Source organism: Ipomoea triloba, chromosome 13 (genome assembly GCF_003576645.1).
Source record: "Ipomoea triloba cultivar NCNSP0323 chromosome 13, ASM357664v1".
NCBI classification, from domain to species: Eukaryota; Viridiplantae; Streptophyta; class Magnoliopsida; order Solanales; family Convolvulaceae; genus Ipomoea; species Ipomoea triloba.
Window position 1 is genome coordinate 26,838,602 of NC_044928.1, and position 13,165 is coordinate 26,851,766.

The 13,165-nt window shown below is 35.8% G+C and overlaps 2 protein-coding genes across 3 annotated transcripts; one reads left to right on the forward strand and one right to left on the reverse strand.

Moving 5' to 3' along the window:
• The first annotated feature begins 985 nt into the window (after window positions 1-985).
• LOC116001990 (DEAD-box ATP-dependent RNA helicase 21-like) lies at window positions 986-4,900 on the forward strand. 2 transcript variants are annotated; one of them, XM_031241985.1, is made up of 2 exons: window positions 986-3,519; window positions 4,307-4,900. In XM_031241985.1, exon 1 carries the CDS (start codon window positions 1,223-1,225, stop codon window positions 3,404-3,406), a length of 2,184 nt encoding a protein of 727 aa, XP_031097845.1. In that variant the 5' UTR covers window positions 986-1,222; the 3' UTR covers window positions 3,407-3,519; window positions 4,307-4,900. The 2 variants fall into 2 exon arrangements, with proteins under 2 accessions (XP_031097845.1, XP_031097846.1); XM_031241986.1 differs by having other exon boundaries at window positions 986-3,493.
• A 3,574-nt stretch (window positions 4,901-8,474) lies between these two features.
• LOC116001424 (ethylene-responsive transcription factor LEP) lies at window positions 8,475-9,395 on the reverse strand. Its single transcript, XM_031241303.1, has one exon. It carries the CDS (start codon window positions 9,393-9,395, stop codon window positions 8,475-8,477), a length of 921 nt encoding a protein of 306 aa, XP_031097163.1.
• Window positions 9,396-13,165: the final 3,770 nt, after the last annotated feature.

A 13,165-nucleotide genomic window follows, 5' to 3' on the forward strand; every position in this document is an offset into this window, starting at 1 on the left:
TTATTAGAGCATCCTTATCAATGGAGTTTATTAATGTTTTTTGATGGGTTTTTGTAAGTGTGATTGAAAGAAAAAATGGGAGGTGATGAAAAAAAAAACAGAACTGATTTAAAGGAAAAAAATTAAAAATCAGAGCTATCAAGCGCCTGCTGTGCGCGAAACGCACACATCACTAATTTTTCTTCGATTTCCGCAAAAAAAAAAAAACAAATACTATTCTAATAACCTCAATTACCAGAAACAACTCTCCTCTCTCTCTCCTACCCTCTCTTTTCTCCAAGTAGACAAATACTATTCAAAAAATTACCAAGAAATCTCTAAAGATCCATTAAGTTTATCAATTGTGCCAATCACAAGGCCCAAGTCCAAACAATTAAGACAACTCTTCATTGGTTATATTCAAAGATGGTGGAAATTCAAGTCAAGCCCAATTGCAAAAGATGAAGAAGAACTTAAGGCTTTTTATAATTGTTTAAGTGCTGATTTTGGGATTAAATTAGGCCAAAGTCAGTTCTATTATTTTTGTTGCTCATCATTATTTTAAATTGCTTGGCATGAAAGATAAAATATTAATTAATTTGTATTTAGAAATTATTCCTTAAATTCCTTTCTAAGGACTCTTTTTTCCATTGTATTTTGGGTTACAATAATGTTCCCTACACCTATAAATAGGGCACATTCATAGTAATTTTGATAAGACTTTTATTCAATAAAATTTTTAAATTTTTCTTTTACATTTGTGTAAGAAACCTTATGGCTAATTGTTGACTCAATTAGTGAGTAGATGCTCTTATTAGTGAGTGGCTTACTCGCCCAAGTTAGCCTTTGAGCAATTAAGCGCATTCTTTTATATATATATATATATATATATTATATTTTATTTTATTTTTTATGCACAATTAAGCGCATTCTAGAAGCAAACCAAGTGGAACTGTGGAAGAAATGAACAAACCGAACCCGAAAATAGAACATAAACCGGGTCCGGGTTTGACAATCAGTATCTTCTTTCCAATAGGGGAGGGAATTCTAGGGCTTATTTCGTGTTCATTGTTTCCCCTCCTACTGTTATCCAAGCGATCCATTCTATCGTCGTCGGAATTTGGAAACCTAAAATTGGAAATCCCTTCGCACTATCATCAACTTCATTCAGTTCTGTTTGCTGAAGCAGAATTTTCGAAGCCGCAGATCGAAACCCTCGTTATCGTTTCCAGAGAGAGACGATATGAGTCGGCCATTGGATGAGCAAGGAAGTAAAGTGGACGGTGCGAAGAAGCCTGTGTTCCTCACCAAAGCGCAGAGAGAGCAGTTAGCTCTTCAGCGCCGCCAGGAAGAAATTGCTGAGCAAAAGCGCCGCGCCGAGCTTATTCTGCAACAAGCCAGACTCCCTTCTAGCGACGCTGCTGCTTCTTCGGCTAAAGATAACAATAAGCCCTCTTCCGATCACGATCGCGACCGCGACCGCGACCGCGATAGGGATCACCACCGCTCCTCCCGCGATAAGGATAGGGAGCGGGAGCGGGAGCGGGATCGGGAGAGGGATAGAGAGCGTGAAAGAGACAGGGAGCGTGACCGGGACCGCGAGTCAGAGCGCAGGAAGCGCGAAAGGGAACGCGAGGATGAGGCCAAAGAACGGGAGCGTGCTCGAGTGGAGAAACTCGCTGAGCGAGAGCGGGAGAAGGAGCTCGATTCCATCAAGGAGCAGTATCTGGGGTCTAAGAAACCTAAGAAACGAGTCATTAAGCCTAGCGAGAAGTTCCGCTTTTCATTCGATTGGGAGAACACTGAGGATACCTCCCGTGACATGAACTCACTCTACCAAAACCCTCATGAGGCTAGACTGCTGTTTGGCCGTGGTTTTCGAGCTGGGATGGACCGGAGGGAGCAGAAAAAGCTGGCTGCAAAGAATGAGAGGGAGCTCCGCGAAGAGATCCGCAAGAAGGATGGTATTGAGGAGACTCCAGGTGAAGCAGCTGCGCTGAGGAAGAAAGAGCAGGCTGCTGATATGTATGATACTTTTGATATGAGAGTGGATCGCCATTGGTCTGAGAAGAAGCTTGAGGAAATGACAGAGAGAGATTGGAGAATCTTCAGGGAGGATTTCAATATCTCCTACAAAGGTTCCAGGATTCCTCGCCCAATGAGGAGCTGGACAGAAAGCAAGCTAACTCCAGAGCTGCTTAAGGCTGTTGAGAGGGCTGGCTACAAGACCCCCTCTCCCATTCAAATGGCTGCAATTCCCCTTGGACTTCAGCAACGGGATGTGATTGGTGTTGCTGAGACTGGTTCAGGTAAAACTGCTGCATTTGTTCTTCCTATGTTGACTTATATATCTAGGCTTCCTCCTATGAGTGAAGAGAATGAGGCAGAGGGGCCATATGCTGTTGTTATGGCCCCCACACGAGAACTAGCTCAACAGATAGAGGATGAGACTGTTAAATTTGCACATTATTTGGGTATTAAGGTTGTTTCTATTGTTGGTGGGCAGTCTATTGAAGAGCAAGGTTTTAGGATTAGACAGGGCTGTGAGGTTGTCATTGCAACCCCTGGTCGTCTTCTTGATTGCCTAGAGAGACGATATTGTGTTCTCAACCAGTGTAATTATGTTGTTCTTGATGAGGCAGATCGTATGATTGATATGGGTTTTGAACCACAAGTTGTTGGTGTACTTGAGGCCATGCCTTCTAGCAACTTGAAACCAGAGAATGAGGATGAAGAACTCGATGAGAAGAAGATATATAGAACGACATATATGTTTAGTGCAACTATGCCACCTGCTGTGGAACGGTTGGCAAGAAAGTACCTGAGGAACCCTGTTGTTGTTACCATTGGTACTGCTGGCAAGGCTACTGACCTTATTACCCAGCATGTTATGATGGTCAAGGAATCAGAGAAAACCTTTAGGTTGCAGAAATTACTGGATGAGCTTGGCGACAAGACAGCTATTGTGTTTATCAACACTAAGAAACAGGCTGATACTGTTTCTAAGAACTTGGATAAGGCAGGCTATAGAGTGACAACATTGCACGGTGGGAAGTCACAGGAACAGAGGGAAATCAGCCTTGAAGGATTTCGGACAAAGAGGTATAATGTGTTGGTTGCAACAGATGTTGCAGGACGTGGTATTGATATACCTGATGTGGCCCATGTAATTAATTATGATATGCCCAATAATATTGAAGCATACACCCATCGTATTGGGCGAACTGGGCGTGCTGGGAAGACTGGTGTAGCAACAACATTCTTGACTCTTCAGGACTCAGAAGTCTTCTATGATCTTAAGCAAATGCTCATTCAAAGCAACAGTCCTGTGCCTCCTGAACTTGCTAGACATGAGGCTTCAAAGTTCAAGCCAGGAACTATTCCTGACAGACCACCCAGACGAAATGACACTGTTTTTGCTCATTGAAGTCAGAGTGTAATGGTTTCATGCGGATATACTGAGTTGTTGTGATGAATGAGTAGTGGACTTGGTGGGGGTTGCCTTTTGGTTCTGGTAATGTGCATCATTGGTTTCTCTTGGTTAGTGGTTTATTTTTGTTCTAATTCCTATGGGTTTGAAAAAGTGTTTTGTCTCTTTTAAATGACTTTTAGAGCAGTTCTTCCATCATTTGATCCTTAGAATTAAGTAAATCTTGCTATTTTTATTAATATAAAAGTTTTACGAAGTACTTGCTTTCTTATAAGTTCTTTTTTTTTTTTTTGTTTTTTTTAATAATAAAGATTTTGAGTGTTTGAATGCATAGGAAAAAGCAATGACTTCAACATATACATCATATTAAGATTAGAAATCCACTTATACCAGGGGATGGGAAGGTATGCAATATTAAACCAATAAACCCATGAGCCATCTTCTAGGTGGGATTATTTAACTATCCCCCAAATGTTTACAATTTTGTCTATAGCAGTAAAGCATGACTACCTTTTGAAAACAAGTGCCAAAAATATTCAGACAGATTGTGACTAGGAAGTTTGTTAACAGATGCACACACCAGAAAGGAATTAAAGAAATGGAACGCTACTGAGGCAATTGAAAAATTAATGAAGATATTTACTCATTATAGTTTCTTTAGTTTCAACTAGACTATGAATCCTGTTCTTTTCAGAGTGTTTTCTTATTACAAGCTAAACCAACATCATGGGTTTATATGTCTAAACTCTGGCAGTTTGCAACACCCATCAGCTTTTTAGAGAGTATTGTTTGTAGCTACCATCCTCTGCTTTTAATTGGTCTTTGATGCTGTCTTCTTTTATCATATTTGTACCCATATGTCATTGTATATCACTTACCACTTTCACTTTGTTGCAGGATATCTTCGGGATATATTTTTGTCATTGCCACATTATCTGTGGAAAGAGGTACTCTAAATCCACCAACATTGTTCTGTAATGAAATAATTGCCATTATCATATGTAACTTTAAACTGGTGGAGATGCATGAACATGACCACTGCTTGGATTATGAATGCGAACACTTGTTATCCTCATTTATGCCTTTAAAAAAATTGTTTCCAAGTCAAAGCTGATGACTTTCTTCCCATTCGAGCTCATTCTTAGCTTGGAGGATGCTTGTTGTTCTGTCAAGAGTTGTGAGCATCTTTGGGGCAACCTAGCCAAGTTAAGTCGCTGTTGACTTGGTAACCCCAAGGTTACAAGTTCAATTCCTAGTGGGAGCGACCTATTGATTTTTGAGTTTTCTTATTTAAGTTGGTTAGTTATGGGCAATCTAGGTTGGTTTGTCTCTTTGTGGCCTTTTGCCTAGCAGGGTCACAAGGTGGGTTTACTTTGCACACTCTCGGAGTGATTGCTGATTTTTCTGGTCACTCAAAGAGTTGTGATTGCATACACACCAGTTAGTTTGTGTGTGTAACAGCTTTACTAATGCTGATTACAATTATTTCTCTCTTTATTTCTCTCTTTAAGGATAAGCGAATTTACTTGATTATGTTGTTGATTATATTGGTGGAAACATGATGGAATTCAATGTTTTTAAAGTAGCTTCTTTGTGCTCTTCCCATTAGTTGATGGGAAGAAAATATTTTCAATAAATTAGGAGGGTAATGCAGCATAGCAAAATAAATAAATAAATAATCCGCATATCTTGTTATAATTTTTTTACCTAAATTTTTAAAATCTAGTGATTTCATAAGAACAGAAGTTTGAAAAATTTTACCCCAATAATACTATTCATAAAACCACTCACACCGTACTTGTATGTATTGTTGTTGGGTAAGTGTATCCAACTTGGGTCCAATATAAAAAGGCCCAAAATCAGTCTAATCAATCCTTGTGAGTTTTTGTATTTTGTGTTATGAAATTTTGTACTTTAAGAGTATGAATTTTATACTTAAAACAAATTAGTAATTGTGTCAAAAAGTTATGAATTTATGTGTCTGTGTTGTGAAATTCTGTGTCTATGAACACAAATTACGTATTTAAATCATATTCAAAAAATAAGTAATATATAACATGTGTATGTGTCATGTATTGTGAAATTATGTATCTTACGAGTATGAATTTTGCATCTTTTCGTTTTGATCCACGGTCCGTGTACCTTGGTCTATGATATAAATTGCCTAGTCCAATAGGAAGATCTTGATAAAACAAGTGGGTGGAAGAGTTGGAGATGAGCTAGTTGCTAGTCACTATTGATTTAACTTCAAATTCTGATTTTCTTTAGACCATTCATTTTGTGTTAACTGCAAATTTCATTAGGAAGCAACTCTTCAAAGAGTATTGATAAATTTACTTTGGGCTAATTACATTTTGACCTCTTTAGGCCTTATATTAGAGCAACTACAATAGTTTTTTTTTTTTTTTGGATGGGTTTTTGTGAGGTGGGAGCGAGAGACTAGAAGAGAGAAGGTAAGGGTATGTTTTGCATGAACATATATGCTAGTGTTTCATTTTACAATAGAAACCATAGTTCCTCATTAAGTGCATCACATCATGGATGAATTAACTAGTAATTATTCTTAAAAAAAAAAGGAAAATGTTAACGATTGATAGGATTGTTTGTCACTGATTGAGTAAAAAAAAAAGAAAATAATTTTCTTAAATATAATAACTATATAATATTAATTTTTTTAAAAATTATTTATTTTCATTGATTACTCATGAATTAAACAATCTTAGTCCTTAATATAATACTCAATTATCAAATAAATAAGGATGCGTAGTATAACGACAAGTAACCCAACATTATGCTTACAATGTGCTTTCATAAAATTTGTAGCGCTTTTGTTAGAAATCTTGAGTGCGCGGTCAAATGGCCGGTGCTATAAACTAAACGGTTATTGGTCGCATATAGGATTGAACCAATAATAACTGGCACTACCAATTTACAATGGTTGTCTTATTATTGTTGTTGTTGTTGTTGAAATGTGAAATTTTAAAAAATATGAAGTGGATAGAGCATGTTTCTTGGACATTACTATTTATTTCGGTTATTAAAATGTAAAAATTTAAATAATGTCAGGTGGATAGAACATGTTTCTCGGACACAATGGCCAAAATAAAAACTCACATTTATTTTTATTCAAAATCAATTTTTTTCCTTTCTTTCGATTATTCCTCTAAAGTCTAAAATAGAAAGTATACCTACATTACTAAAATTATTCCACACCGCATTTCTAGAAAGTTTTCGGTGAGCTTTTAATGTAAAATGTATCTGAAATATAAAAACATTTGTCGCTAAAAACATTCATGCATCGTAAGAGGTAACATAAGAGACAAAGCCCATTTTATACTGATGAAGAATTTTCAACTACTACTCCCTAATATAAGACAAATCACATAAAGTCTAGTATTATACATTTTGTACATTTTGTGTAGCTTTATCCTACGTGAGAGAACTAGGACACATCTTTCTTCTATTAAAAAAAAGAATATGGTATACTTTAGATGTAAGTGCCTCACATAGTCACATTGGTTGAATATGTGAGTACGCATCAATCATCTGATTAGCAATGCACATATAATGATGTCTAGCAGAGAAAAATGTGCGACATGTTTGACCGAGAAAGTATTAACAAGAATTAAATTTGTGAACTTTTAGTATAAAAATTATGCTCTATTCACGGTACAGAGCAAAATTGTTTCCTTTTAAAAATATAAAGAGGGAGTACAGTAAAATAAATTTGTATTTTTTATCAACTACCATGTAGTATGATGACATCTCTGATCTATTACCATTTTAAATGGGTGGTTACAAAGAATCGAACCCCGATGGCGGGGTATTGATTCTTTTGGCTCAAAAACATTGTGAAAGTATAGGACATAGACTGTTTTGTAAAGAATCATGAGTGTTTACAATTTTTTCTTCTGTATTTTTTATAAAAAAAATAATTGTAATTGGAAGTATTAATTAATGAATGTACGGAGTATAAATATGTTATTTTAAATTCTTATTCAATAGATGTTTTTAATACTTCTCTACTCTTAAAAAATGTCATCTTGATCAATAAAAGGGACAATTTTTAATATGAAGAATTATTATTTATAGTAATACCATTGTTAAGAGTTGAGTTCATGTTTAATATGAAGAATTACTAGTTATAGTAATGCCTTTTGAGATATTAAGAGTCTATTAAACAAAATCATTATCGTCATGAGTTAAGATGCTCGCATGGACAGCTCAGTTGATCACATAGGTGACTTTGTGCGTAGTAAGTAAAAGTTTAGCCTAAGTTTAGTCTCTGTGTAGACCAGGAAAAGTCTAGCCTATGTATTTAACTGAGTTATCATAATATACATTTTTTCAAATGCTCTATCGAGTCGGGGTGTGAGAAAAGTCTTACCTTCCATGTGATAGACAGTTTCAATGTGAATGCTATAACTACAATTCACACTTGTTAGGTTTCTTGTACTGATTTGTTGGGCTTTCAAGTCTTCAATGCTCCACCGAATCAGCTAATAATATATGTTGAATTAAACCAATTTGATTAGACCAATTACAAACATTCCATTAATAGTAAAAGAACAATAATCATTGTTGAATTCATTAAAACAAAACTATGTTTAGGGAACATTCCAATATTTATTTATTTTTAGTACCTGACTGTTACAATGCAATATAAACTTTCTATTTGGGAGAGTCACTCCGTGCTACTGAATCACAAAGAGGTTATTGGTAGTGAACATTCCAATATAAAAAGACAATTGTTACTATATATCTATATGCTGAATTCCTTCATTCAAAATTCAAATAATATTAATACATATAATTTTGATAGATACAAATTAAAGTGTGAAAATATGAACCATCCTTTGAGGTTCGATGAGCACTCATCATCAGCAAATGCAAATTACATTAAAAACGAACGATCAAATAGACAAACTCCCCAGCCTATTAAACAATCCAAGAAACCGTACGTTGCCGGCCGGCCGGGAATGATCGGAGAAACGAAACGGAGAAGAAGAAGAAAACGATCCGATGAAAAATATATATATATAATTACTCGATCGATCGCACCAGATTAGAGCCAATAGCCGCCATAGTTGTTCGATGTTGAGAAACTATAGGAATTGGTCGTGAACATGTTTATACCATCGGATTCCGATGAACCGTAGTTCATCTGTAGCTCGGCGGGAGCTTGCGGTTGCATCGCCATCTCCGTTGAGCCGCCGCCGCCGTATCCGTAATAATCCCATCCGGCGGAGGCCGAAACTGCGCCGTCCATAACGGTGGTGTATGCTGCATTGTCACCGCTGCTTGTAGCTTCGCCGCCGAAGCCGCTTCCGAAGTAGCCGCCGCTGCAGCTGGTGGTGATATCCGGCGGCAGAGGAGGCAGCTCCGCCGCCATCGCCATGGCGGCGGCATTATTGCTCTCATCCACGCCGTTATCGTTACCGTTACAATAGTAATCCTGAAAGAACTCACAGCCGCCGTTTATACCGCCGATATCCAGCAGATCGGCGCCGCCGCCGCTCTGATCGGCGCCGAAGAGCAGGAATTGATCGGCGCCAGTGTGGTTTCCATTACCGGACTGATAATGCTGCTCCACGTTTTGCGCGGGAGCCGAAAACAAACCTCCCGGAAAATGCGGGAAGTCGTTATTATACACCGCATATTGCGGCTCATCGGGAGAGATAATAGAGGTAACGGAAGAGCCGGGAGGCATGTCAGAGTAGACAAAATTAGTCCTCGCTCTCGATTTCCCCCGCATGGATCGCGCGGCTCGATCGTAGGCCAACGCCGCCTCCTCAGCCGTATCGAACGTGCCGAGCCAGTGGCGTTCTTTGGTGTTAGGGTCCCTTATCTCCGCCGCGTACCGCCCCCACGGCCGCCGCCTCACGCCAAGATATCTGCATCCGCTCGGCTCCGCCTGCTGCCCGCTTGCGCTCTTTCTGCTCTTTCCAGAAGAAGAAGAAGAAGACTTGCTCTTGTTCGTCGTCATATCCATGAAGCTTCCAATTCTTCAGAAATTTCAGTAATTTTTACTGTATATATTTATTATATATAGAATGGATAAACATGCATAAAACAAAAGAGATTGATGGGATATATGTCAGTGTTTGACAGAGGAAAAGTTAGATTTTTGTGAAGGGAAGAAGAGGGATTATTGTGCAATTTATATTTGTGTCTGAGATGTGAATGGTGAGAGAGCATTGCAGGCTGGAGATTATATATAGAGGAGAGGTGATGAGATTTTTGGCCTTAGGATTCTACACTAAGCTAGTAAGTGTATTGGCGTATGTGAGTCATTGAACTTGTCCCACCTATTCCTTTCTTAATTCTCAATACCATAAAGCACAGATTATGTACCCATAAAATAATAATAATGATTTTTTTAAAAAGATATCTATGCTCAGAACTAGAGATGTAAATGATCAAAGTGGGGCTCGAGCTCGAGTCGAATTCGAGCTGGCTCGTTTCGCAATCGAGTCGAACTCTAACGCAAATATTTTAGGCTCGTGGCTCGTCAAGCCGCTCGCTAGCTGAGCCATATATATATATATGTATGTATGTATGTATGTATGTATGTACGGGTTGAGCAATTCGTGAGCCGCTCAGTCAAAGCTCGACTCGAGCTTGGTCAACTTCGAGCTCGAGCTCACCTATTACTTATTAAGCTAGAGCTCGAGCCAATCTAACTTTGAGCTCGGCTCGACTCATTTACAGCCCTATTCAAATTTTTATTTGCTCACAATATTGATAGTTTATTTATTTTACTTAGAGGACATGCAATAGTCCCCATCGTATATTGATAGCATTTGCATGTGTTCTATTCAAATTGGTCAGATAATTAATTTGATAATCATAAAGTTTTAAGTTCAACTCATCTTAAGTATTATATATTGTAGATTTGAGATGTTCAATTATAGAAAACCTATGCTGATTTACTAGTTTACTTTCTTGTGGTCCTTCTTTGCCGACTAAGATTACAAGGCATACTTCACCCAAAGCGCACCGGTAAACTTAAGTTGGTTTACTTTTTTGTGATTTTTTTATCGACAAAGATCATAAAGCAAGCTTCATCCATAGCGCACTTTTGAATAATAGTAAATTCTTTCATTAATCAAAACACATACGTATTGATGACTATAATGTAAATTGAACAATTAAATAAAAACTATATATAGGTCCAAGGCTATTTGAGTTATAAATTAAAAGAATTGGACTACAACATATTATTGTGGTATTGGTATACTTATAACGCGAAGACTTTGATTTTATTTGTCAGATCGGAGGGTCCAACCAATCTTGAATTTTTGCTGCAACTCTCATTTGATCATCATATCATATATAGCATGTTTAATCATTAGAATCATGTGCCTTAGTGTTTATATATGCATCATATATCATGCCCCCTTTTTTAATTTTTTTTTTTGCCTTTAATAATTTCTTTACATTATATATATTTTTTTCTTCTACACACCATGTCCCCCATTATTGTCTCTCAGAGATAGTACCACTTTTTATTATTTTATTTTATTGTTATGATGGGTACAAAATACAGTTATAAAAAAAAATTATAATACTAATAAACAAAATATTATATCTACCAATATAAATAGAAAGACCGGGGGGTGACACTTTTGTAACTAAAATAATAGTTATTTATAAAATTGTCATTTCATCTCGATCTGTACTCTTTTTGATATTGTAAAAGTCTCTTAAATTGATGAAACTCAAACTAGAAAAGAGTAATTGTGATTGTTGTGAGTTTCACCCGTAAGAGTTTAGTGAAGTATTCTTTTGTTGCAAATTCGTCTATATATTTATTATTATTATTTTTTGGATCAAAGGGGGACCAGACCTGGTGCCTTACAACAGACACCCTTCCGAGATAATTCTCACTCTGGGCAAAATATTTGATTCAACTGACAACGCATCCTTGACACTGAGAGATGGAGTCTCCCACTCAATCCACTCAACAGACACTCTTTTGAGATAATTCGTCTTTAATTTCTATTATTATTATTTTTTATAGTAATATTATCCTAACTTATCATTAGATCAAGAATCGATCACTAACAGCTACGGAGTACTTAATTAGCACTTTAGCAGTTTCGGTGAAGTCTTTTATTTAACTATTTAATATTAATTTTTCTTGATTAAAATAATTTAATAAAAAAAACCCACCCCCACCCCCATAAAAAAACAATAAATAAAAAAGGGGAAAAAAATCTTAACAAAGATCATAATGAGATTATGTTGAGCGTAGTAGTACAAGTATGGGATTATATTTAAGGAGAGTATTCAGGTGATGATAGCTTTTCACTTTTCTTCTCTATAACTGCTCAAATGGATTCATTCATTTTCCTATACTACTTTCATGTTACCCTATACCATTAGGGGTCGTTTTTGTTGCTTTGCACCGCATGCATGTCTCCCACGTATCAGATTTTATATAATTAATTATATGCTTCCAAATATATATTGGCCATGTGTGGTAAATGGCCGTTGGCTGATTGGGTTGGTTGTTTGGATTAAAAGGTATGATTTGTTGATAACATTAGCTGAGTGTAGAAAGTTGTTTGATAGATTAGCTGTTAGCTAATAGCTGTTTGGTATAATTTCTTTTCTAAAAAAGCTAATTGAAAAGGCTGCTTTGAGTAGCCTTTTGAATTTTAGTATTTTGGAGTTACAAAAAGCTTATTAACCAAACAACTAATAGTGCTCAAATAAGCCAAAATTGGCTGATTGGCTGATTATTTATCAAACAGGGTCATTATCACAATATAAATACTAGATACATGTAATTTTATATGTATGGATATTGGATTAAACATATAGGCCCGGTTTGGTACAATAATTAGTCTATTAGTCAATTTTGACTTGTTTAACCTATTAGTTGTTTGACTTGTGTTTATTTTTAATTCTCTATTTTTTTTATTCTTTATTTTATGTTTTTATAATGTACAAATAAGTGTATTTTTCATTTTCACCTCTCTCGTTTTTTAATTTTTTTTTCAGAAAAAATAAAAAAACTTCTCTAGTTAAAAAACACGTCTTTATTAGTTCCTTTATATAATTTGCATCAATTTCATACATATATATGTAGTACAATACACATTAGAATTGATCAAAATTTGTTAACTACCTTTAAAATTCGTGAAACCTCTTAATGACTTAAGATACATTAATACAGCTAAACACTAACTCATTATTTTTATGTTGGATTTTATATATATTATCTTTGTGTTAATTTAAAATTTCCTTAATTTAAGCCAATCCATTTAATTTGAAGTTGCAAGAAAGTTATGGGGGAACATGATTTTTGTTAACTAGGTTTTAGGAAGAATCAAAATCAAGAAATGATTAATTAGTGGAAAGTAGTGGCATGATTAATATTGGTGTCTTGTTATCAGTCAAGAGATTGTCATCACATGAACCCACCGCTAATCAATGTAGAACATGATTAATAACATGCACTTCCCTCCATATATATATATTTATAAAAACATAATCTTAATTGTGAGAAATTTCTCACACCAAATAGAGATTATTATTTAATTTCGACTATTATTTCTCTGTTGCATGTGGACGTGATTCAGTATACCTTTTTACAATTGCTATAGCATAATATATTTAATATGGTAAATCTAGCTAATAGTGTGGTGGGATTTGAATATATATATATATATATATATATATATATATATATATATATATATATATATATATATATATATATATATATATATATATATATATATATAT